The sequence below is a fragment of the Notamacropus eugenii genome, chromosome 3 (genome assembly GCF_028372415.1).
Source record: "Notamacropus eugenii isolate mMacEug1 chromosome 3, mMacEug1.pri_v2, whole genome shotgun sequence".
NCBI classification, from domain to species: Eukaryota; Metazoa; Chordata; class Mammalia; order Diprotodontia; family Macropodidae; genus Notamacropus; species Notamacropus eugenii.
Genome location: NC_092874.1, coordinates 148,236,254 through 148,261,777, shown reverse-complemented (window position 1 = coordinate 148,261,777; position 25,524 = coordinate 148,236,254). Strand labels below are relative to the sequence as shown.

General features: G+C 39.2%; 1 protein-coding gene across 4 annotated transcripts in view; it reads right to left on the bottom strand.

Annotated features, from left to right (window-relative positions):
- The window catches only part of COG5 (component of oligomeric golgi complex 5), a 385,795-nt gene that overhangs the window by 3,304 nt on the left and 356,967 nt on the right, over window positions 1-25,524 (bottom strand). For all 4 annotated transcript variants that reach the window (XM_072653056.1, XM_072653057.1, XM_072653058.1 and 1 more), the window contains 4 exons: window positions 18,492-18,729; window positions 11,656-11,732; window positions 5,934-6,060; window positions 4,691-4,770 (listed from right to left, as the gene is read on the bottom strand). In XM_072653056.1, the coding sequence (XP_072509157.1) occupies window positions 4,691-4,770; window positions 5,934-6,060; window positions 11,656-11,732; window positions 18,492-18,729 (522 nt within the window). The remainder of the gene's footprint in view (window positions 1-4,690; window positions 4,771-5,933; window positions 6,061-11,655; window positions 11,733-18,491; window positions 18,730-25,524) is intronic.

Here is a 25,524-nt window from a genome sequence, read left to right as displayed (position 1 = left end):
GCTGATTGGGCTGGCTCATAGGTTGTGGGAAGGAGTTACACAATGAAGCTAGGGAAAATAAGTTGGGGCCAGGTGACACTTTAAAAGCCAAATACGGGAGTTTTTATTTGAAGCTAGAGACAAAGCAGAAACGAGGGACCTGATTAGAGCTGTGTGGAGGATGGACTGGAATAGGGAGAGATTAAAGGGAGAGACCTTCCCTACGTCGGCAGCGCTGAGGAGAGAATGGCTAGGATGCCAGAGATGTGGGTGGGGGTAGAAATGGGAATATGGGAGGTGAAGGGGGGTGAGGAGTCCAGAGCTTGGTAAGGGTAGGGCGTGGGCATCTAAACCACTGCTCTCAAGTCTGCTGTCTTCCTCTCAACATCACTGTCTCCATCATCTTCTTAGTTTTCCAGACTCAAAATGTTTGTCATCTGTTTTGTTTCTTCCTCACCCCTTTTATCCAATCCTCCATAATGTCTTGTGCATGTATACTGCACAATCCTCCTCTATATATGCTGTTTTCTTTCCCATACAGGTCCTCATTCACATCTGTCTGTGATAAATACTTCATTTTCTTTACTTATCTCCCATTATTCCTGGGAATGTATCCTGTCCTTCAGCTGTAGTTCTCAACCCCTTGACCTGAGGTCCCCTTTAAATGTAAAAAAATTTTGTGGACTCTATGTGATAGTAATTGTGCTGTCAGTATCTGTTTATTGAGAAGGTGCATGATCACAAAGCTACCAGTCATTCCATAATCCTCTTTAATGAATCTTTTATTAATCATAACAATATATGTGCTTGAAAAATAACATTGCAATAATCATAATATTGAAAAATTATGAAAGATGTTTGCTGATTCTTAATTATGTTGCATATTTGTCAAAATAAAGATCAAAATGATCGCGTTTGCTGTGTAAGAACACTGCCCCCCCCCCCCCCCCATATCCCCTCCAGCTCAGGGATTCGTGGTTCACAGACTAGCAACTAACAGTCTCACGAAATTACACTTCACCTGTCTCTGAACATCCCTCTGCATTCCTGCTTTTACTCCTCTGCTTACATTCTCTATGCCTGGAAGGCCCTCCTTGGAATGGGATGTGTCATTCTCTGAATCTACTGTAAGGACTGTGTCTTTCTCATCTTTGTGTCCCCTCTAGTAGGCATTTTGTAAATATTTACTTAAATAGGGGACCAAGGAGAAACATTTTTTGATCCCTTAGCTGTCGGAGCAGCCAACAGGAACTCAGTAGTTTTTCTTTGGGACCCAAACTCTTGTTTATAAATAAACCCTAAAAGAAAAGAGGAACCATAATGGCAGAGTTGCTGTCCAAACTAATAAATCCTTGGAAGAAATGCTGTCTTTATGAACGTATTTAGAGGGAACTCGTTTGCATCATGTCAAGTGTTAGCAGTTCTTAAAAGGACATTGTGCAACTGGGGCTCCTCTGGTATCTATAAGTATCTACAACTTTATAATCATGAACTCCATTTTGCTGGACAGGTACAATTATCTAGTTGGAAAATCTGGTCTGATAATCCTGTGCTTTCCTGGCTCTGTTTCTTTTCTGGTAAACAGCCCTTAGCTATCACTCCATCCTCCCTAGCAAATCAACAGTGACAGTAAATTGTGTATGTTCAAGTTTACCTCACTGACCCTCAGTTTCCTCATCTACCTACCACATACTCTGGAAATCATTTCAGTCCTTAAAGTGCTGTAAACATGGGAGTTATGTCCATGATATCTAGAGTTCAACAAACACCCCAAAATTAGAAAGACCCTTTCTTCACACTGGGCAGCTTCCAACTCTCCCTCCTGACCTTATCAGTGCAGAGACACAAAGTTAGACAGAAGGTGGGGCGGGTCAGGCAGAGTTTGGGGGTTCCATGATTCCAGAGAAGACAAGTTCGTTTTGAACTGCTTTACATGTTTTTATATATATATATGTTTATCGCCTATACAATGCTTACTGAAGAAGGGGGAAAAAAAAGCTTGGTGAATGAACTCCAAGCTCTAGAAAAAGGTCTAGTTTCAAAAGCACAAAGGAATTCCTAAGAGACTATTAATAGGTATTCGGTACAAATAGGCACATTGTCCTCAATCTGCCCTGCTTTGTGATAGACTACAAGATTTTATGCTACCATGACAAAGGGAATGAGTATTAAAACATGGATTGTCTAAAAAGTGAAAGAAATTAAGTGATGGGTATAGAGCACCCCTCCATCTGGGCTGATCTGCAAGGAAAGGCAAATGGATACCCTACAACAGCATCACAGACATGCAAAATGAAGACTAACTGTGCTACAGGAGACAAGAACAAACCATGTTTTGGACAAAGTGCCATGAACTCCTTGCAGACAGCATCAAAGACAGCATCTCAGCATTTAGGAATCCCACAAGAAGGGCACAAACTCCACCACAGTGCCACAATCACTTTTTACAATTAGCTGCCAAGAGAGTTACAGACCTTTATTTGAGAGGCATGCCATATTTTAAAACAGGACGTTCAGGCATTAAATATAGACTCTGTAACAATGCTGCAGATGGAATCACTGAGCCAATACATTCTTAGAAGAAAGCCAAGATGACAAATCATTAGTAATCTAGCATAATTGGGCAGTCATATCTAGATTTTGAACTTCCTGGCTATAACCAAGAAGGGAGAAAAAAAGGGAAATTCTGTAACTAGGTGAATTCTTTTCCTCTATTCCAATATCAGATATCAAATCTGGTAATAACTGATGCAGAATGAACTTCAGTCAAATGCAAAAATCCAAACAGGCCAGTGCCCATGTTCTTCCTCCAAGGTTTTCTCTAGAGCTTTATCCAACAGATCAAATTCACTGACCCTTGTGTCACCTTGTAACTTTCCTGCTCATCTTGAATCTGATGAACAGGAAAAGACTATGCACAGCTGAATGGAGAAGAAATCTGGCCAATCTGCCCTTAAAGGCCTGGAATAACCAGCACTCCTCCACACTTAGCCTTTCTCTACACCTACAACTTTACAGGACCAAAAGTGACAGGTTATCTGGCCTTTCACAAGTTGTAAATGTGTTAGACAGAATGTCAAGTTGAATTTTCCTAACTGAATTTTTCCTGTAGCTTTCTTGGGACTATACAGAAATTATTTCTCAAGTGCACCAAGTAAAAAGAGAATATAATACTGAACATTTCAGCTGGCAACTGGAATGTGACCTAGTTAAAAAAAAGAACTAACTCAGTACTTATCTTTTCCCCAACTTTTAGCTTTGGGGAAACTGAGAATGTGCCTCAGGGCAAGAAGAGTTCTAGGGTCCTCTTTTGGAAAGAAATTTGTTAGGTGGAAAGAATCAATGGCATGGGTGAAATTTTGTAGCAGGAAAGCAACATTGCCAATTGTGCTGTATCTGTATTTGGGGTGTATTTCAACTAATTAGACAGCACTGCCTAAAGAAGATATGTGATCACTAACCATGAGTGCCCCACAAGGTTCTGTCCCCAGGGCTTCTTCTGTTTCTCTCCTATTTCACTTAGTAGTCTCATCAGCTTCCTGGTATTCCATTATCATCTCTATCCAGATGATTCTCAGATCTATGCATCCAGCCTTAACCTCTGCTCGCTTCCACTCTCCAGCTGCCTAGTGGTCGTATCAAACTGGATGTCCCACACACATCTTAAACTCAACATGTCCAAAACCTTTCTCCTTTTCCAACTTTTCCTATTACTGCTGAGGGCACCACCATCCTCCACTCACCCGCACTCAAATCTCAATCTCAGTGTTGTCCTCGACTCCTTACTCTCTCTCTGCCCCCACTCTATCCAATCTGTTGTCATGGCTTGCTACTCTTACCCTTGTAACATCTTTTGCATACATTCCCTTGCACCTCTGACGCTTTTATCACCCTGCTGCAGATTCTCATCACCTCATGCCTCGATTACTGCCACAGCCTGCTGCTTGGCCTCCATGTCACAAGTCTCTTTCCACTCCAGTTCATCTTCCAATCAGCTGTCAGAGATCTTACTAAAGCACCATGTAACCCTCCTCCTCCTTTCTCAATAAACTTCTGTTGTTCCCTAACCTCTAGGACCAAATATACAGAATCCTAGTTAACATTTAAAGCTTTCATAACCTCCCCATTCACCTTTCCTGTCCTCTTACTGCTTACACACTCCCTTCTTACCTCCCCCATGTTTCCTATTTATCCTAGATATGCCTTACTTGTGCATAGTTATTTGCATGTTAATTCTTCAAGAGCAGGGACTATCGCTTAACTATTCTTCACCTCCCCAGTGCTTAGCGCAGGGTCTGGCATGTTGTAGGAGCTTAACAAAAATGTTTACTGATTGACTGACTGACATGTTCAAAGCCTACATACCCAAAATGATTCCAGGGATGAAGAAGAGACAAACTAGATGCTAAGGAGAGGGTGCCATGATATTGGGAGCTTTCAGAAGCAGGAAGAATCAAATATTCCTAAGCACTGCACCAAGCCCCTCATGGAGCAGTATGAAAAAGGATGGGAAGATTCAGGTCTGAGCCAGAGCAGGAGATGGAGGAAATGGCAAAAACTGCGCTCCAAAACATCACAAACAACGCTGTTAGGGATGAGAACAATGTAAAGAAAACCACAATGCTCACTACTTACCTTGATCTTTCAGCAAAACCTTAAGGCTTTTAACTAAAATTTGCTTTTCTGGGCTAATGGTTAGAACCTGCTTTACCTGATAAGGAGGAGCCTGTCCTTTTCTAATGGATGATCATCCAGCCACTGGGAATATCGGGCATGAGACCACTCTGCTCTCTGAAGCATTGAAACATAAATGGACACCAATTAGGGAGAAAGAAATGCAAACACAACAATGAGTGTCTACTGATACAAAATTTACTTGGAATTCTTAAGGTGCAATTTATTCTTAAGCATTTTCCTGACAGCAGAAATCATGAAGAATACATCAAGAAGGCTCAGAAAAAATCAGTTAATATAATTTTAGATATCCTCAGATTACCTCTTTGACTACTAAAATGTTTCCTGGAATTCCAGTCCATTCTAATCAAGTAAATATTTATTAATCACTCTACTCTGGGAGGCACCTTGGTCCAATGACTAGAGCTGGTATTGAGACAGAAAGACATGGGTCCAAGCAAGTCATATCTCTAAGGCACATTAACTAAATGACACTAGACAAATCATTTAACTTCTCGGCACACCGAGTAATTCTCTTAGATCATAAGTTGCATAAAAACTAACAACAACCTAAAACTGTACAGAGAGATTCCTCCTTAGGAGTTCCTTAAACTAACAAAATTGCAGATCTAGTCCAAAATAGTACAAGACAAAACGGTGGGTGCTGAGGAGAGATAAAATTAAAGGAAAAAAAAATAAATATTGCTGTCAAGGAGCTCACATTCTACTGGGGAGATACAACATGTAAACAGACACAAATATGTACATGATGACTGGAAGAGAAGGGAGACAGTGATAATGACCTCAGGAATCTGAGAATGTGATCCATAGGACGCAGCACTGAGATTAGTCTTAAAGGATGCTTGGGATTCTACCATGGACAGATGAGTAGGGAGTGCATTTCAGAAATGAGGGCTTGCTTTTGCAAGAGCATGGAGGCAGACAGGAAGTGCCAAGAGTGTGTGAAGGGCACTAATGTGTAAGAACTCTAGTATTATCAGTGAATGAGTGTGTCAGCAAAAGTGATTAGAAAGGTTTTACTGGTATTGTATTACTCATCACTATCACTGAAAAGGCCTACTGACATTTTTTTAGAGAGACTTTGAATTAAATCATGTCTTTCTGCTATATTCTCTACTTCTCCAAGGCTAGAAAATAACACCTTGGCACATGATATGGACAAGATAAATCAGCTATATTGTCTTATATTGGGCCTCATGCCTTCAAAAGATCCAAACTTAATTAGGAAAGACAACAGTAAAATAGTTTTAATTTGTTACCTGGAAAGGAGATTTCAACTCAGATGGAGCTCTTGTAAATAAGAAATGAATAATAATGCTGAATGGGATAATGTCCCCCAATGCTGGGCTGTTGGCTACATGTTCACTTGTCTGAAAGAGCAGTGGTCTGAAAGAAAGAAAAACAAACATTACTTTGCCCTGTAAAAAGATGTTATTTAGAAAGTATTAAGTATTCTCTTTTAACAACAACATTCCTGGTGGGCTTCTATGATAAAAAAAAAAAAGTTAACGAAAGACACAGAGGACTTGCATTTCAGCATGCAGCATCATTAATTGTTCCCTCAACCCTTCCCTTGATGTTTTCCCTGCTTGTCTCATGGTTTCAGTTTAGCTCCATGAAATGTTATGCTCTAGCCATTACTAGAACCCACTGCACCACACTTATATTCCTCACAGCTGAGTCACTGTTAAAAATGGGATCTCTTTATTCACTTTCTTGGCTTCCCGGATCTCTGAGTCATAGTGGCCAAGCTTGCTACACAGGCCACTGCCTCTCTTGTCAACAGAGTCATGGAAAGTCATGCTGGATTTTGATTCTCTCTCGTGCGTCACCAATATAATTACCCATTAATGTCTAATTGCAGAATCTTTATTTCTGGTACTTGATTTAAGAGGCAGAAAGAACACAGCTTGATTCCCAATCTTTCTCCTTTCTTCTGGACCCCCACAACATGCACATTCCAGGTGGAATTTGAAGTGTTAGTAGTTAAAAAATAAAACTTTGTTTGATTTGTAAACAAAAGGGAACTGATTAAGACACTACTAAGATGCTAAAAGCATAAAGGCTAGATATCACAAAATCACTCTTGGAAAATTTCATTCTGGAAAATGGCCCCATCTTCAAGGTTACAAATTTTGCAGTCTGTGGTATGAATGATTCACATTAGAGGAAAAATGTACTTATGGGAGGGAATATTTGGGATTAAAATAGTTTATGGTTGAGTTCTTTCAACTCTTTGTTACAGTTGGCCACAACATATGGTGAAGAGAGGAAAAAGTATGTTGTGAAATGCCTAAAATCATGCATAAACGAGAGATTAGAAAGTGGGTTCTTTTCAACAGCTCAGACTTTCTGAAAACTTTTCCCCCTTCTCACTGATATGCACAGAGAAGGCTCAGAGGTATCAGCATGAGGACAAAGGAAAACAAACTGAAACCTCTGAGACAATATACAAAATATTATTATGACTAATGGATAAGAGTGAACTGTCTCCCTATTAGGCAGGATGTTTCCAATAATGGAAAGAGAATCAGAGAAAATATTAATTTCTAAAGATATAATACATTAGGAAAAAAAGCAGTGAAGACAGCAGTAAAAAGAAGCTGGGATTCGGAACCTAGACTCCTCAGGTAAGCAGCACCTCTGAATTTAGGGTTCAGAGGACACAGAGGCTGATGGGAATAGTTTCTTGCCAGCTTACCCACCAAGAGAGACAGCAAGGTCAGCGGATCACCACACAGGTCAGTTTTCTTCTGCCCTATCCTTCTTTCCTGCCCTAGTCTGGGCTGATCCTGGACACAAACAACTCCTCTTGAAAGGGAGAAGGAGGAACTTTGGTTCTTGTCCTTAGCCAGTCATTTCTACCTGATGATTCTGTACCATCTTGTTCTATTTCCACTACCACTAGAAGACTGTCCCAACTACACAACAGCTGGAAAAGTGATAGGTATGTCTCAAGTGGATCCAACACACAGTCTCTGGTTTCTAAGTGTTTCATAAAGGCAATTACAGTTATAGTTCTTATAAGAACGAAAATAACAAAGTTTTCTTCTGCTTTCCAGTGACAAAAGCAAAGAATAACAGCATTCTGAACACAGGTCCCCCAGACCCTTTTCCTCCTACCTTCCCTCCCCCTACTGTGTTAACTCCTGAACTGAACATTTATGTCTGTTGTTTTTATTGGCACCAGCCTTCCTCCTACCCTGGAGCACATCCATAATGGTGCCTTACCCTCAGTCTTAACTGCTCTGTCATCAGATCATCATAGGAACTGGGAAAGCTGAAGGCTCTTTCTAAGCCTTAAATAGACTGGAGTGTTCACAAAACTTGGAACCAGGATTAGGTTCTTGTCTGACTGGGCATGAGGGCTAAATGTACAGCAGCTACAACAGTATGATGAACCTACAGGGGTGGTTCACTTCTCTCTTCTTATGAAGAAGATTAAGCCCTGCTCTGCCTATGCATAACAACGGCCAGAAAATGAATGATGGAATCCTGAGGATGAGGATGTCAGGGGACATGATCCTCTACTGACTGCAGGAGGTGGGTCAGAAGATGTCACATTGTTGTCACTGGAGGGAAGGACAAAGATGAGGGCAGGAAGGACCCTTTTTTCAGATGTTAGTCCTAGGAGCTATTTATCATGCATATATGGAGGAAAGGCACAGGTCACATAGGACAAGAGAAAGATCATGGGATCTGGGAGGTGGAAGAGACTTCAGCCATCCAGTACAACTGTTATCAAAAATCCCTTTTACAATATGTCCAGGTACTCAATAGATTAGTCCACAAATATACTGCACCATACCTAAGGCAGCCATGCTGACACAGCCGATTCACGATTCATAATAGTCTATTTACTTTCTTGGTTTCCTGGATGTCTGAGTCACGGGGACTACTCTTGGCAGGGCCAAGCTCACTACACAGGCCACTGCCTCTAAGGTCAATAGAATCATGTAAAATAATGCTAGATTTTGCTCTCCTCTCTGTCTCTCTCTCTCTCTCTCCACACACACGCACGCACGCACGCACGCACACACACACAACGCACACACATACAGATAGGAATTTATTATGGGAATGACATTAAAGATGAGGCATTAGCATCTGTTTTGCCACTGAACCTTAAAGATTATAGGAATTTCTTATCTGACTTGCAGTTGAGACCTCCTTGAGAGTAGGGACTCTTACGTTTCTTCTGTTGGCTTCTCCAGGACTTAGCACAATGCTTTGTACACAATGAATGCTAAATCAATGCTATTCACTCATTTATTCATTCATTCAAGTAGGAAAGTTTAGTGTTTAGAATACATGAAGGGGGTAACATACAATGAGCCTGGAAGGACAGGCTGGGAACAAAGTTATAAAGGGTTTTAAGAGTTAAACAGAGTAGTTTAAATTGGATAGTAAAGATAATAGGAATCCTTGAATTTTATTTAGTAGAGGAGTGACATGGTCAGATCTGAGTTTTGACAGCTTTGTGGGGCCCTGAATGAAGTGGGGAAAATTTTGCAATACAGAGACCAGTTAGAAGGGTGTTGCAATAATCTAGGGGGTCAGGCCTTGAACTAAGACAGCAGCTATGTGAGAAGAGACTCAAAAAGTGACCATCTTACCACTTTCTGAAGATTCCCACTGTAAGTGAAGTCACTACCTCTTTGGAAAGCATGCTACTTTGGACAGCCTAAATCTTCTGGCAATTCAGTGCAGTGAACTTTAAAAAGACTCTAACCAGTGCAAGAATGAAGTAGTGGAAAGAATGCTGGTGGTGGAGTTGGAGGACCTGGGTGTGAATCCTGGCTCCGCCAGTTACTAGCTGTGTAACTTGAAGTGTTGTGCTTTCTCATCCATAAAATGAGAAGGCTAGAAGGTCTCTTTCAACTCTCCCTCTCTCTCTTATCCTATGAACTTACCCCTATTGCTTCTTGTTCTGCCTTCTAGGCCCAAATGGATGTAAAGTGGGGGTATGGAGCTACACCACTGGCTGCGGACAGAGTCCTGGGAACTGTACTATTGAGATCTGTATCTGAATGACCTTATTTTGTGGAAAGCTGTTGAAAGAACATGAGGAAGAGCTAATTATAGTGTTAAAGCACCTGAAGCTGTCAAAGGACAAGTGCCAATTCTACATTAACGTATGGCTCACATAGATTCTCAGCATAGAGTGAGTACTGACCCTGAGAAGGCCATGCCCAAAGAAATTCCCAGAGGTAAAGTGTTTTCTAGGATTTGGCAGGTACCATTAGATATCTGTGAAGATCTATGTTGTTAAAAAATTTCATTCATTCCCCACTGACACCTGGAAGACTTTAAGCCTGACTGAATGCAAGTGGATAATCTAATCCTGCCTGGAATTGACATGAAGTTGGGGAGATATTGTATCCCTGCAATGTCCTTACTACTGGTGGTAATTTCCTATAGTCAAAAGGTTTGTAAGCTTAATACCAGATCTATTCCATTATAGATTATGGGTAGGGGAACATCTGAGGTTGTCTAAAATTAAGCTATTAGGCATAGGACTTTAGACCAGCAACAATAAGTTAGGGTCCTTTAATTCTTAGTAATACTGTGGAGACAATTAGGTCAAGAGCTTGTGAAGTTAGCAACATAAATATTATTTGTGTCTCAGTTGGTTAATGTTTAAAAAAAAAATTTCTTTTGTGGTCCATATTGTAAATGCTTTAAAAAGAAGTCTCACCTGACCAAAATTTGGAATTCCGTTATCTGTTATAAAGTGTGTTAAAAATAAATTTTAAAAAAATTTCATTCATGGGTTAAGAAGAACCAGAAATAGAAAGGTAGAAGCTGAGCCATTAGAAGATTGCTAGGATGAGAAATGTGGACAGGTGTTTAAGGACTTGGCCAACTGCATCGCATCCAATCATGTTGGTTCTCACAGATCTAAGCCAGTTCTTTGGTCACATACTGCAGCTAGCCTAATAAGCTTGGAGTCGTTTTACACCAGAAGCAGTTTACAGGAGGTGACGGTCATGACAAGCCTTGTGCATTTGCCAATAGAGGACTATGACAGTGACACTCATTATACCATCCACAGATTAGTTACTGGCTGTGAAATGGAATCTCACTGAAAAGTTTTGAGTCTAGATCTATGGAACTTAATTCCCAGGATGAAGAGATAGCAACTGACTGACATATTCTACTGGTAATGGAACTAGCCAACTACAAATTCAGGGGTGGTTAGGAAAAACTAATTGCCCCACTCTGTGGGCCGTGTGTGTCTGAGGGAATGGTGATAGCCATAGAAGTGGGGGAAGAGCATCGATGACACACAGGAAACCAGATCACTGACATGAAACTGGCTGAAAGTCAGGCATTTCCATGCAAGAGTCAGATAGTACACAAGGGAAAATTTAGAGTCCACATCTTTCCTGGATTCAATTTAATCCCTTTTCCACTTGACAGCCCTTTGAATACTTGAACAGTCAGCTTATAATGGCCCCCACTTCCCACCCCTCTAATCAGGGCTGCATTTCACCTCTATTTCTTCAACTGATCCTTATAGGGCATGTGGTTCCACTAAAAATGAGATACTGGTAGCTTTTTAAGAACACTCTGTGATGACTAGAGAGAAGATGAGAGTCCAGTCTTATTGTTGGCCTGTATTATAGCCTTAAGAGAAATATTATTTATTCTGTATAGTGGAAATTTATGTAAAAAGTGTACCACCATAATGTTTCACTAATATTACAGTAAAATGTCTATATTATTATAAAATTCCTAATACTATAGATTCATTACTACCACAGTTACGAGTATACAACCTCCTAGATAATAACATAAAACATGAATAAAATATGCTTATGAATATCAATCCACACTATTTATCATTTGCAAATGATTTTATGTAAAGTTTCTAATTTGAATCATAACCAAAAAACAAAACAAAACTGAAAGAGGGAATTCATTTCCTAATGGAATGTGGATACACAGCAAATGAGCAGGGGAGGTATTAGGACTCACCGGAATGATCTGAGTAAGCGGTAAGACTTCCCTAGGTCAGATACCCGTCTGCAGAGTGGAGCCACAGCCAGTTCCATCTGTAATAACAAAAGACATTCTACAGCCTTTTATGGAAGACTGGTCAAGTAGAGCCAGGGATAGAACAGGGATGGGGATCCCCTAACTTGTAGGCTGCACCTGACCCTCAGTTAATTTCACCTGACCTCTGTAGTGGAAGTAGCTCTGCCATCTATCAGCTAGGTGACTTTGAACACATCATTTATCTTCTCTGAGCTTCACTTACCTTTTATGTAAAATGCTGGAGGGACTGTGAAAAAACAGGTACGTTAATGAACGGTTGGTGAAACTGTGAACTGGTCAGAAATTCTGGAAAGCAATCTGGAATGGTATCCAAAAAACTACAAAACTTTGTCTACTCTCTGACCCAGATACCACTAATAGATCAATACCCTGAAGAAATTAAAGAGAAGGATGTATATGTATAAAAATATTTATAGCAGCATATTTTGTCCTGGCAAAGAATTGGAAACTGAGGGGGTGCCCTTTAATTGGGGAATGGCTAAACAAATTGTGACAATTAAATGTGAAGGGAATACTATTGTGCTATAAGAAATTATCAAGGGAATGGTTTCAGAAAAACCTGGAAAGACTTATATGCACTCATATAAAGTGAAGTGAGCACATTCAGGAGAACAATTTATACATTAACATTACTACAAAAACTGAATTTTGAAAGACTTAAGAACTCTTATCATTTTTCTACATTTCTGCTGTCTTATACCTTCAGCATGGATAACTGACAACTACTTGCAGTTTATTTGGGAATGAGTTTATTTTTAATTAAGCACCAGGATATAGTAAAGTAAGAAAGATGATTCTGAAAACTTCATGAAATCAATCTCTTCCTTAAAATGAAATCACAGGCCTGAACAGCCATTAACATGGAGGCAAGACCCTCTACCAACCAAAAGATTATGACTCACTGAAGGCTCAGATGATGGTTAATATTTTTTAGCAACAAAATATTTTTAACTAAGGCGTGGACATTGTTTTTTAGATATACTATTGCACATTTAATAGACTACAATATTTTCAGTTGTTTTTTTTTTTTGTCATGTCCAACTCTTCATAACCTTATTTGGGGTTTTCTCAGCAGAGATACTGGATTTTTTGATTTGCCATTTCCTTCTCCTGCTTACTTTACAGATGAGGAAAATAAGGCAGGGAGTGTTAGGTGACTTGCCCAGGGTCAAGCAGCTGGTGTCTGAGGCCAGATTTGAACTCAAGAAGATGAGTCTTCTTGCCTCAAGGCCCTTCACTCTATCCACTGCACCTCCTAGGTGCCTGTCTACAGCATAGTGTAAACATAACTTGTATATACACTGGAAAACCAAAAAATCATAAGACTCACTTTATTGACATATTTGTTTTATTGTGGTGATCTGAAACTGATCCCATAGTATCTCTGTGCCTGTAGTTACAATTATTATTAATTCTGTTTTAGAGGAATTCAATCCATTTGAATGTAATAAATTTATTCTTTTCCATATCCTTGTAAGTTTTCATTCTTCTGTTCAATCTTTGATTTCTTTTCTGATTTATTCAAATTCTGTGAATTGCTTTTGACCCTGATTTCCATTGCTAGGTCAAAATTAAGTAAATAGGAAAAGGAGCCATATTCAAAAATATTTATAGCATGTTTTGCATAATAGCAAAAAAAAAAGTAAAAATGAAGTACCTACTTATTGGGAAAAAGGCTAAACAATAATGACATATGTGTAGCTGAATTTTATTATAAGAAAGAAGAAATGGACAGCAGCAGAGAAACCTGGGAAGACTTGTATGAAATGATGCAGTGGAAAATGAGCAGAACCAGAAGAACAATTTATACGATGACAATGGCATTATTATATTATTATCATGATATTATTATATGACAAATAACTCTGAAAGAATGTAGGACTTTGATCAGTGCAGAGACCATGATTACAGAGAACTGAAAGTGATGCATACTATCTGCCTCCATCTGCCAGAAGGGTAGTAGATTTGAAATAGAAAATAAAAAATTTTTGGACATTGAAAATGGAGTCACAGGTAAAGTCAAGAGAGTAACTCAATTTACAAATATCAGTGAATTGTGGAACCAGTCAGTTTTGTGTATCTTCTTTTCCAATACATAAATGGTACTCTGTGTGTGTGTGTGTGTGTGTGTGTGTGTGTGTGTGTGTGTGTGTGTGTGTGTGTGTGTAGGGTGAATATTCTGAAGGGAAAAACATGCTAGAGAAAAAGGTATGCAGAAGAATAAAAAATTAAACAAGAAAAACCAAAGGAAACAAAGTAAGGTTTTTTGGTAATTATAACAAAATAGTTATGAGGTAATTTTGAACTTGAGACAGAGTAGCCAATTCAGAGGCATGGTTAACTTATTCACTATGGGAATTTGGGGATGAAGGAAAGAGGGAGGTTGAGGGGAGTTCCTGTTGTAATCTGGTTTGTACATTTTACGTCCCATTGGTCATCTCAGTGAATGTTTGGGTCTAATCGCACAGTTCCACTGCTGTAATCTCAAAATAAGAGGAGTTATCCACCTTTACACTTAATGTATACATATATATGTATATGATGAAATTACACAACACACTTACCAAATAGTTTATCAGTAATTATTTTTTAATTACCCTGAAGGATTTTGATGTCTTCAGAGATTAAACCAAAGATCATTTTCCTCAGCCCTTCAGCGGGGCTGAACAAAACATTAGCAAAGAAACAAATTATTATATGAGAATATTTGACCCCAAAGGACTGTGAAATATATGATGATTCATAAAAAAAATCTACACCAAACCACATAAAAATGCTGTGTCCTTAAAAAAAAAAAATTTCATCCATGAAAAAAAAATCTTGGGGGTATAGAAAAATCATTATCTTCTGGCACAATTCTATTAAAAATAAAGAAACTTATTTTCAAAAGATAGTAGAAATGCTTACAAAGGCTGTTCTTTTGCAGCTGGTTGGGGGTTCAAATGGAAAATGCAACAGCTTCCCCTTATTCCCCTGAAAGTTCAGGTTGCAGGCACAGTTAACTAATGACAAAGATGATTCCAACGATCAGAGACATCTTGGGGCATCACTGGATGCTGCCCGAGCAGACCTGCCTGACACTATTCTGAAGAGACAAAGGCAACTAGAATTAGAACAGAAACTGTGATTGTTTTGTTTCCTTGCCTAAATTTGTATAGACAGGCACTCAGCGAAATAGATGCAACTACATATTTAAAGGGCACCAAAAAGACTATAAATAGAAACTGTGACCAATGCCAGGGAATAAACAATTGCTAAGCCAGCTGCCACAGCTCATAGTTTTCTAGGGGGAGGAAAGAAACTGCAAGGGCCTCCAGAAGAAATTTTGGACAGACCAACCAAGAAGTTCTGAACTAGAAGTGGCCCTGTGAGCCCAGCCACACTTAGAGCTACAGAACTGACAGATGAATAGTGTTGGCACCCAGAAAGAACCAACAGCAGGAATGGATTGCTAATAACCATTGAAAGAAAAGTGCCTCATGCCAACATCCTAGGGCATACACGAGGGAGGTAGTCATGGCCGTACCTGAGCAGTACATCAGTACAGAATTATCAGAGCCTTGGCTAAATAACAAACATACACTTGTTTAGTTTTGCACTCTTGTTCAAGGTATGGCCACATATATCTTATTTGCTCATCACAACAAGCCTGTGAGACAAGTAGGGTCTAGATGATCTCTAAGACCACTTCTAACTCTAAATTCCATAATTTTCTAATTCAGCTTTTATGGATAAAGAAACTAAGAGAGGCTCAGAGAAGTTAAACCATTAGATTAAGGTCACACAGCTAGTGACTAAGAATTTCGCATTTTATGATTTCTGGTCCAATAGTTTTTCTATTATCTATCCTTCTAACTTGCAGAATGCTGGCCTGAGTCAAAATTTAGACTCTTGAATAAATATTTTAAAGCACAAAAGTATTTTCCTTTGAGTCATCTGAAATTTATCTCTATGACAAATAAAAAGGAAGCCCTTAAAAACACAATCAGAGACCTATTATGTTACTGAAGTTAGAGGCCTGGGTTAGGGAAGCTGTGGTAGAGAGAAGGGTGTGGATCACGCAGAACAAGTCATGGATTGACGGTGTACCACATCACTAGGATGTGAAGCTTTGCCTATTTCAGGCATCTCCATGACCTGTACCTTTCAACAATGACCTTTAAAGACGAAGACATTGAGAGGCTTTTGTATTCCCCAGGTGATGCTGTTGTGAATATGGAGGGTGGGAGAGGAGTAATTTCCAAGCTCAGACAACTCAATCCCATTTCTGGTCAGGATGATTCTGAAAGCTGAAGTTGAACAACATAGATACTAAACAGTGCACTTCAACAGTGCCCAGTAAACTATGCTGAACAGAGTTGGTACTAAATAAAGCTTTGCTGAATTAAAAAAAAAAAGGAACCTCTACAATACAATTCCCAAAGGCTCAAAGTGCCTGAAAAGTTGGCTAATGGTTGCAAAGGTTCTTTTTCCTGAGCCCAAACATGACTTCCATCTGTCACTCTTGTGCCTGTGACCTACATGACTCCACAAGTGAATACAAATGGCAGGGGGATTGTAAACTGGGTCACAGAGATACACTTGGGAATCTGATTAGCAATGCCACACAGCAAGCACACACCTAACCTGATCCTGTACAGCCTCACAAATCTGGCAAAGGGCATACACATACACTTCCGGCTCCTACTACCTTGTGCACACAAAACTTTCAGGCAGACAATAAACAGATGGCTAAGTCTAACCGGGCATTGGTGATCATTGTGTTTCATTTAATCACACAGTTACAGGAAAGGGGCAGGAAATATTCTGGATAAAAGGGAAATGGGTCCAGAAAGAAACAAAGACAAAACAACTCCTACTCACTCCAGTCTCTGTATTTGCCATTCACCTTCCTCCCCACTCGAGAGCTTAGCATTAGCATTTCAGTGAGTTACTGTGCATGTGGCTGGGCTGTGGGGATGGTTGAGGGCGATCACCTCCATCTTCAAACCTCCTGAGGAAACAAAGCCTGCCCCCGCCCCCCCCACTCACTTCCACACAAATTAAGATGACCCCATTCTTCCCTCTAGTAGAGGACTTTGGCTCTTGCCAGCTTCTGCCTGGCTGCAGCTCAGACTGGACTTGAAGTGCTGCCTCCAGCAAAGGGAAGTCAAGAACAAGCCTGAGAAGAATGTCTATGAGCTGGTGGGGGAGGGGGCCCACTGGAGAGAAAATGAGGAAGGAGAAATGGACAAAAATAATGGTGGGAAAAGGAGCATAGAGAACACTTCTGGGCATAGCTTAAACCATGTCTAGTACCTGAATAAGTGAAGCTTGGAGACATTAGTGTATTTTTATTTTAGTGAGGACTCCGTTTAGATACTAATCGTACATACTACAAACAAAATTCTCTAAACCTGAACTCTGAGAGAGAAAGGTACAGGTGCCAAAATATTATAACAGAGATAAAATAATCATGGCTTTAGAAAAAGAAAAAAAAAAGGAAGAACGGACACTCATGTGTGGCAGAATTTCACTTCAATTTTCATGCCTGGGCTACCGAGTACTACTTTCTAAAGTAAACCTATTTTCTGCGGTACAGTGGCTTCAGGCTTATCATTTTACAGGTGAAACTGGTAAATTGCTGGACAAATTAATATGCAAGGAAACTGGGCACCTTGAAAATTAGGTTCTGGTCTGCTTCTCCTTTTGTAAATCATATCATGTATAATGGAGGACTGAATTTGAAAATCATTCCTGCACAAACATTCAGTGCTTCATTTGTTGACACAGGAATAATGAACTAAGACATGCACTTAGACACACTGGGGAATAAATACTAAAATTAACATTTATATTTCTTCATAAGCAGGAAGGAATTGGCAAATCATTATGAATAATCCACGTGAATAATTATTTAGACTAGTAAAGGTTACAACTTTTCAACGCCTGAATACAAATTTATTTATGATATAGATTTTAACAAAAATCTTCATTGACTCTAATTTTTTTTAAAAGATTGGTCGGGTCTGGTGTGATTATCTTTTGCCCCTCTTACTATTATTGTTTGGCTGAACACACTGAAATTTTTAAAAGGCAACTTCCTAATGAACTTTTTGTTATTCCATCATTTTAATGTCTTCTCCTTAATGTATGCATCATATTATTATTTCAAGGCTGGTCACCAAAAAGAAAGATATTATTCCTGCTATTTTTTTTCCACATTAGGAATAAGCGGAGAGAGATAAAAATAATTAGGCACTGAATTTATCTGGTCTCCTGTTTATTCATCCAGAATGAACTAAAAATGGGATGGACATGATGAGCAGGTTCTGATATTCCAAGACACATGAGAGCTCCTTTTTACTTGCATGACAACAAGCAGTCCTTTCCCACTGGTTTAAAGTGTATTTTCTTGCCAGCTACACTGATCAATCAGTACTGGTATTGTGTAACATTAAAGAAACAAAAACAACCACTATGCTATGTAGAAGAAACAAAGGTAGTCTTAATATGGTGTATGAAACTTCAGCTTAATTCTAAAATATTAAAAATGATCATTTATAAAATGCAAAAATAACACATCTGGCATAAGAGTGGCTTCAGTTTTTTAAAAAATTAGATTTCTCCAGCCAATTTTATTAGGATGAAAAGCTCTAAAAGTATAAAAGCATACAAAAATCTTAGCTTTTAATGAAAAATATTAAGATAATGGTAGGAAACTGAGGCTTAATTGAACTGTGTATTCAAATTCAAATCACTCTGACTCCATTTACCTGGGCAAAATCAGCAGCAAGTCGCATTTTTCCACCTTCACCAAGTGGCCTTAGGAGACTGGCATTACGAACAAAGAGTTCAATTGCTCTCTGGGCAATGGCTTCTGTGTTGTCAAAGACAAACTCTGAACATTCAAAGTGTCTAAAGTAGTCATTCATCACTCTGGCAATAAAACCTTGCAGCTCCTTCATGTATAGAGAACAAGGGACATCTGGTTTTCCTGAGCTAGGTAACGATCTGCAAGAGAATGAATGATAAGAGAAAGCATAATAAAAAAAAGTATTTCAAGTACTGGTGTTGATCAATCAGCAAGCATTTTTTAATGATCAAATATCTATGTTCAGAACTGTGATAGACACCAGGGGTACAACTACAAAAACCAATGAAGGAAAGAAGGAAAAAGCATTGATGAAACACTTCCTATCTGCACCACAGTGTGCTAAGTGCTGGGGACCCAAATGGAAAAGAGAGTAGCTGCTCTCAAAGGGTTCACATCCTAACAAGTGGAGACAACAGAGAGAGGAAGTTACAGCTGCAAAGTACATGGTAATGTAGCTTATTTAATGTCATTTCCATTCATAAAAACCACAATGGTTTCTGATATTGAAGCACCTGACAGTGCCAAGGACTGTGGTGGTGCGAATTCTCTTTCCTGGGTCTTCGGGAGCTACTGCTACTGAGGAAGCAGGGGCCAAAGCACTTGCACAGGAAACGCCCAGTTGGTGTTTCCATAATGGGTGCTCCCTTGGACTAAGGTTTTAGAGGTGGGCTGAAAGCAGGGCCAGTAGCCTGACAGAGCTGAGGGGCTCCTTCCAGAACCCTTGGGCTTATCTGCCTGTGGCAATTGGCTTGTGGTTGGTATAGGGAGGGAATTGTCCCCTTTTCCACAAGTTCTGCTACTCTCAAGGAACTTACAATATATTGGAGAAGAAAACAGGTTCATATATAGGTAAGTGTAGAACAAAATACATATGGAATAAATACAAGGTAATTTGAGAAAGAGAATACTGGCAGTTGAGGGGACCTGCAATGCTTCATGCAGAAGGTAGTGCTTGAATTGGTACATGAAGGAAGTAGGTGAATCCAGGAGGTGTAAGTGAAGGGGCTTGCACTCCAGGATGGGGCAAAGCCGGTACAAATGCACAGAAATGAGGAAAGGAATGGTATCCTTGAGTAAAGGGAGTAATGTAGAATGAGGCTAGGAAGATAGGAGGGGGCCAGGTTGTGAAGGGCATCAAAGGACAAACACAGGAGTTTCCGTCTGATCCTAATGGCAATAGGGAGCCACTAGAGTTTACTAATAGAGGAGTGACACGGTTAAGTCTGCACTCAATGACAATTCCTTTGGCAGCTGGGCAGAGGATGGACTGGAATGGCAAGAGAGTTGAGGTAGTAGGGAGACCAATTAGGAAGGCCATAGTCTCTTATGAAAGTCTCAGCAAAAGGTGATGATGGTTTGAACTAAGGTGGCAGCTGTGTGAGGAGTGAGAAGGGGCAGGAATTAAGAGATGTGAAGTAGAAATGGGAGGTTTGGCAAAAAACTAGATTCTGAGGTCTGGGAAAATGAGGAAAAAAATAGCAGTGAGATTACACACTTGGGAGATAGGAAGAACCAGTGGTGCCATCAACAGGAACAGGGAAGCCTGGAAGAGGAGAGGGTTTGAGGCAGAAAGATAATATCCTGAACTGATACTCCCTCAGTTTTTAATTCTGACTAATGTTCCTATCCCTAGATGATTATTTCTTTAATGGCATTAATGGTTCATTTTATTACTGTCATGAGTTTCAAAGATGACCTGGCCCTATTATTTAAAATCTTGCTTTTGACACTAAAAAGATAACAAAAAAAGTTATAGAATGCATTTGCCTGAAGACTATTAAGAATGAAAGAGACAATCAGTTGTTCTCAATGATTTAAGTACAGTACTCACTAGATGACCTCTCAAGGAAATGCTAGCCTTATAATTTTCAATCCCAACATTCTGCCTGACAAGAAAATGTATTAATAGTAGATCTTGGAATAATGTTTTATACATTTTGCGAAACAGAAAATATTGCCTATCCCAAATAAACTATTGGCACAGATAGCTCAGTTCTCGTGCTCTTCCAGAATTCTGACCAATTCTGACTGATTATTTAAATAATATTAAATATACTCTTCCCCTCCAGACTCTGAAGGGTATAGTTAAGTCTGTAATTTGTCAAGATAAAATCATGACAATGAAGCATGTTTCCCATCTCTTGGTTATGGTTATAGACTAGAGGTGGGCCATGCAAAAATTTCAGATATGGCCAATGAGTAGATTTGTTTGGCTTGACAGAATTCATTTGTTACAAGGGAGAACTTCTATTGAGTAGAAGTTCTGAGGGGTAACATAGCAGATGGCGATTGTGAATGATGAAAAGAAGGAGAAAAGAAAGAAAAGTGCCTCTGAAACATTAAAAATACACTGAAGAGTGCAGAAGGAAGTTTAGAAAGGCACAAGGACATGCAAAGAAGTTTCGTTCCAATTGTGTTAAATTCAGCATACATCTAAAAAATAAAAATGGTACCTAATAGGTTCAAAGTTTCACATGTAAAACTCTTTTTCTATTCTTCTTTATAACTTTAAATGGAAGGAAGGAAACGAAAATTTATTCAGTACTTACTATGTAGCAGGAACTGTACTAAGTAGTATTGCAAATATTATCTCACATTTGTTAAATTCATGATAGAAAATTTAAAGTAAAAAAAAAATCTGATGCCTCAGAAAAATATATACATTCATACATATATGTGCATATCAATATCTCTATCTCTCTATCTACAAATGTTCATTCCATAAAGGATTCATAAAGGAATATAACATATTTGTAAGAAACAAGTGTTAAAACAAAAATTAGAAAGCAGCTGGTAAAAATGAGCTAATCATATATATGCCTGTCTATATAATGTTGAATCTTAAAATATATATACATACATAGATAGATACATATAAATACACATATGTATATATAAATATGTGTTAACCATATCTGAGAAGGGTATGATAAAAACTGACGATGGACCAGAGAAGAGCAGAAAAACACATTCAAGCCATGGAAAAAGTAGAACCTGTGAGGAAAAGTTACAAAAATGGGGTTTATTGCAATTTAGTAGCTATCTTCAAGTGTAGCAAAGATTACTATAAGAAGAATGCTAACCAGTTATTCTTTATCTCTAAAGGAGAAGAGAGAAATAAAAGTTACAGACTTAAGTTCTAACAAGAGGGATTTTGTGCTAATTGTAAAAAGCAGCGAAACAGCAAGACATAATACTCTCGTTAATCAGGTCAGACGGCATGCTGCCTAAACAGCATAACTCAGAAAGAGATCTTGCCAATGTTGTCAATTTAAATCTTGGGATTCAAACAGGCCTTCTTCAGGGTGGACATCAGGAAGTTGTTTCTTTAGGCTTTTCACAATGCTTAACTAACTGAAAAAGGATATATTATACATAATATCTTCTAGGTGTGTATTTCAATAACACAGCTGTCATCTTAAAACAACTTTTAAAGGATTTTCCTAGAAGACCAGACACATAATCTGGCACTAGCTACCATATCCGGAAGCCTGGCTGTATAATTAAATACAATGTCATAAAAAACCCCTGAATCAATCAATGAAGCACCTACTGTGGGCCACGTACTCTAGGGATTGTTGGGGGAGTGCACCACCAATTCAGTTGGGACACTTGGAATCTTGGTAAACTTTTGGAGACATCAGGACCTGTGAGGCATCTGCCAGAGTTCAGGTTCTAACAAGTGGGTCAGAAGTTTTTTTTTTTTAAACAAGGATGTTATGAGGTAAAGTGACAATTAACGAATCCTTTAGGAACAATGCTTCTGACAACATTCCTGTAAGTCAGGGACCAAGTGTGCAGAACAAAGTCTTTCTGCACAAAGCTTTTCTTGTCTCCCTACCATGGAGAAAGCTCTGGAGTCACTAACACTCACAACCTTGAAGTGCTCAGGCCTCCCATCCCTTGAGATAGGGACTGGACCTGCTTTCAGGACCCCAGCATCTTCTTGGTCTCTAACCCTCTCCCTACTATTGAAGCAGTAAAACACATGAGAAGCCATTTTATATTGGGCTGACAGAATTCATGTTGTTGTGAATGAGTTTTCATCAATATATTACTTTAGTTAGGAATTTTCATTTTATTTCTAACTGTGGAATAAAAGTTTTATCCCTTGATAAAAAATTTTTTAGCATTCATCAAGCAAATACAGAAAACCCTTTTGGGCAGAGGCAGAAACAATACTTTAGTACACTGGAAAACACTACAATCCTACTTTGCCAGGCTAACCAAGAATGTCTATCAGTGAGAAACCCAAAAGGGCATATGTTGGGCTAAAGTGAGGCAACCGTAAGCAGGCTAGACTGCAGCATTATTTCAAATGATACATTTATCTATCATTAATAAACATTTAGCAGGGGCCTACTTTGTGCTAGGCACTGCTGTAAGTGCTGGGGATGCAAAGAAAGGTATAAGGCAGTCCCTGCTCTCAAGAAGCTCACTATCAAAAAGGAGAGACTACACGTAAAAGAAGCCGAAAGGATGGGGGATGGGAGGGGAAGGTTGCCAGGCTTGGGGAATGATAAAGTCTTACAGCAGGGGTGGGATATGATCTGAGGAGATATGGGTTTCAGGGCTGATCTCATCTTACACAATATAAGTTTCTGGGGATCATGAAATGCAGATCAGCTGGGTGGAAATGACAGGGTGAAATCCCTGGTTGCCCTCTTTAAGGTGGTCGAGTTTCAGAGCTGATTTCATCTTGCAGAAAGATGAATTCCTGCAGATCCAGAAATCCAGGTCAGCCAGATAGGAAACGATAGAAACAAAAATGGCTTGAGGTAGCAGCCTAGCATCTAGCACTTGGAGGAAATATGCTTTGCTCTGTGCCCTGGGACAGGGCCAACTATAAAGAGAAGAAGCGTGACAAAGGTCACATTTCACAAATACAGGCTGCAGTCACAAAAAAAAAAAAGAGGGTGCTCACATTTACATTACAAGGTCAGATAATTTCCACAAGACAGTTTGCATGTCCTGATGTCCCCAAAAGTTTACCAGGATTCCAAGTGTCCCACTGAATTGGTGGTGCACTCTCCATGTACTGTAGTATATGGCCCACAGTAGGTGCTTCATTGATTGATTCAGGAGTTTTCCATGACATTACATTTAATTACACACCTAGTTCTAATGATTCTAGGCTTCCAGATGGTCTTGGGGGCAGCATTGTTCATTCCAATAGAAAATCATGTAAAGAATCTCTATCACAGAAAATTTCTGGGAATATAATCAGCAGGCAGCCATCACTCTTGGGTCTCTTTGGTATAGTCCTAACTGGAGAAATGGAACTGGTCTTGAGGACCTTCGTGAGGTTCCTTCTGGCCCAATTAACTGTGTTCTGTCGTCCCTAAGTGACCCATCCCCTGCATAGTAAACACAGGCTTGATAACAAGAGCAGAGTGCTTTCTGCCTGAATGGGATTTCTTCATGGCTTACTGAATTCATGTTTAAAAATCATCCTAGTGATGAGCTCATTGGGAAACTGGTTAATAGCTGCTAACCTCACTACATGTGCAGGACATATCTAAGTAATAATTGCTCACCTGAAAATACCCTCACATCAGCAAGAACATGAACAACCCATCCCCCTCAAAAATAATCAGTGTTAAGCCTCCCTCTTAGCAGACATTCCTGATTAGTTTGACTGGGAAACTTAAAGTGACCCAGTTTCTTACTAAGCTTAGGAGATAAAGATTTTAACTCCTTCTATCACACAAAATTTTAAACTATATTTCTAAAAAAAAAAATCACTCAGTTTTTCTGTACCTCTGTATATTCTTTTTTTTTGGAGGGGGGCTGTAGGCAATTGGGGTTAAGTGATTTGCCTAGGATCATACAGTTAGTAAGTGTCTGAGGCTGGATTTGAATTTGGGTCCTCCCGACTTTAGGGCTTATCCACTCTATCCACTGTGCCACCTAGCAGCCTCTCCTATGAACACTCTTGAAAAAGATGGCGAATGGAGCCATGGACTTGGAGTCAGGAAGACCTGAGTACAAATAGGCTTGGACATTTGATAGTTGTGTGTCCCAGAGCAAGTCATTTAACCTCTGTGAGTCTCAGCTTCCTCATCTGTAAAACAGAGATATTAAAAGCACCTATATATGTCACAGAGTTGTTTGTTGTGAGGACTAAATAAGATAAAATATAATTTTGGCTAATCTCTTTAATTTTAATACACTTATCTGTGATGCTCCAGACTGTAACAGAGAGATTTGCATTTGTGCCTAAAACTTTATAAGAGTGGAAGTTCTATACAGTCAAGAACCTGGCTCTCATCTGAAGTTGCCTTTTCCTCAGTACCTTGCATGATGTTTTTCACAAATCAGAAGTCACTAAACCTTCACAGAATCTCAGAACTGGAAGGAACCTGAGCCCACTAAACCTAACCTGCTGACCAATCAATGCAGAAATCCTTTCTTACAATTAAAAGAGAAGCAATGTTCATGAAATTCAGCGAATTTATGGAATACTGCTCTAGAGCAGATTAACTCAAGCTTCCAGGGGGTAAAACATGCTTTTGAACATAACAAGAACGGAACTGAATCAAAAAATTGTCTTTTCTATTTGCTAAGAGAACTTTTAAACTGCCTGCTAATAAGAGCTTTGACCAACTTAAAACTTTAAACTATTTAATCTAGAAACACTCATGAACCTACAAAGTTCTGAAAAGTGTTACATTCTGTGATTCCTCTAGTAATTTAAAACCTAGTTAAGACGTGTGTGTGTGTGTGTGTAAATATATACATAAATAAATACTTATTTATGTATATATTTACACACACAGACACACATGTAAAATAATCAGGAACAGTATAAAACAGTACAAAGTACAGGGTCATATTTTAAAAACAAAATTGCCAAATGGATTCAGAGAAAGAAAAGTTCATTACGGACTGGCATTACTCTAGGAGGTATCATGGGAGATGTGAATCTTGGT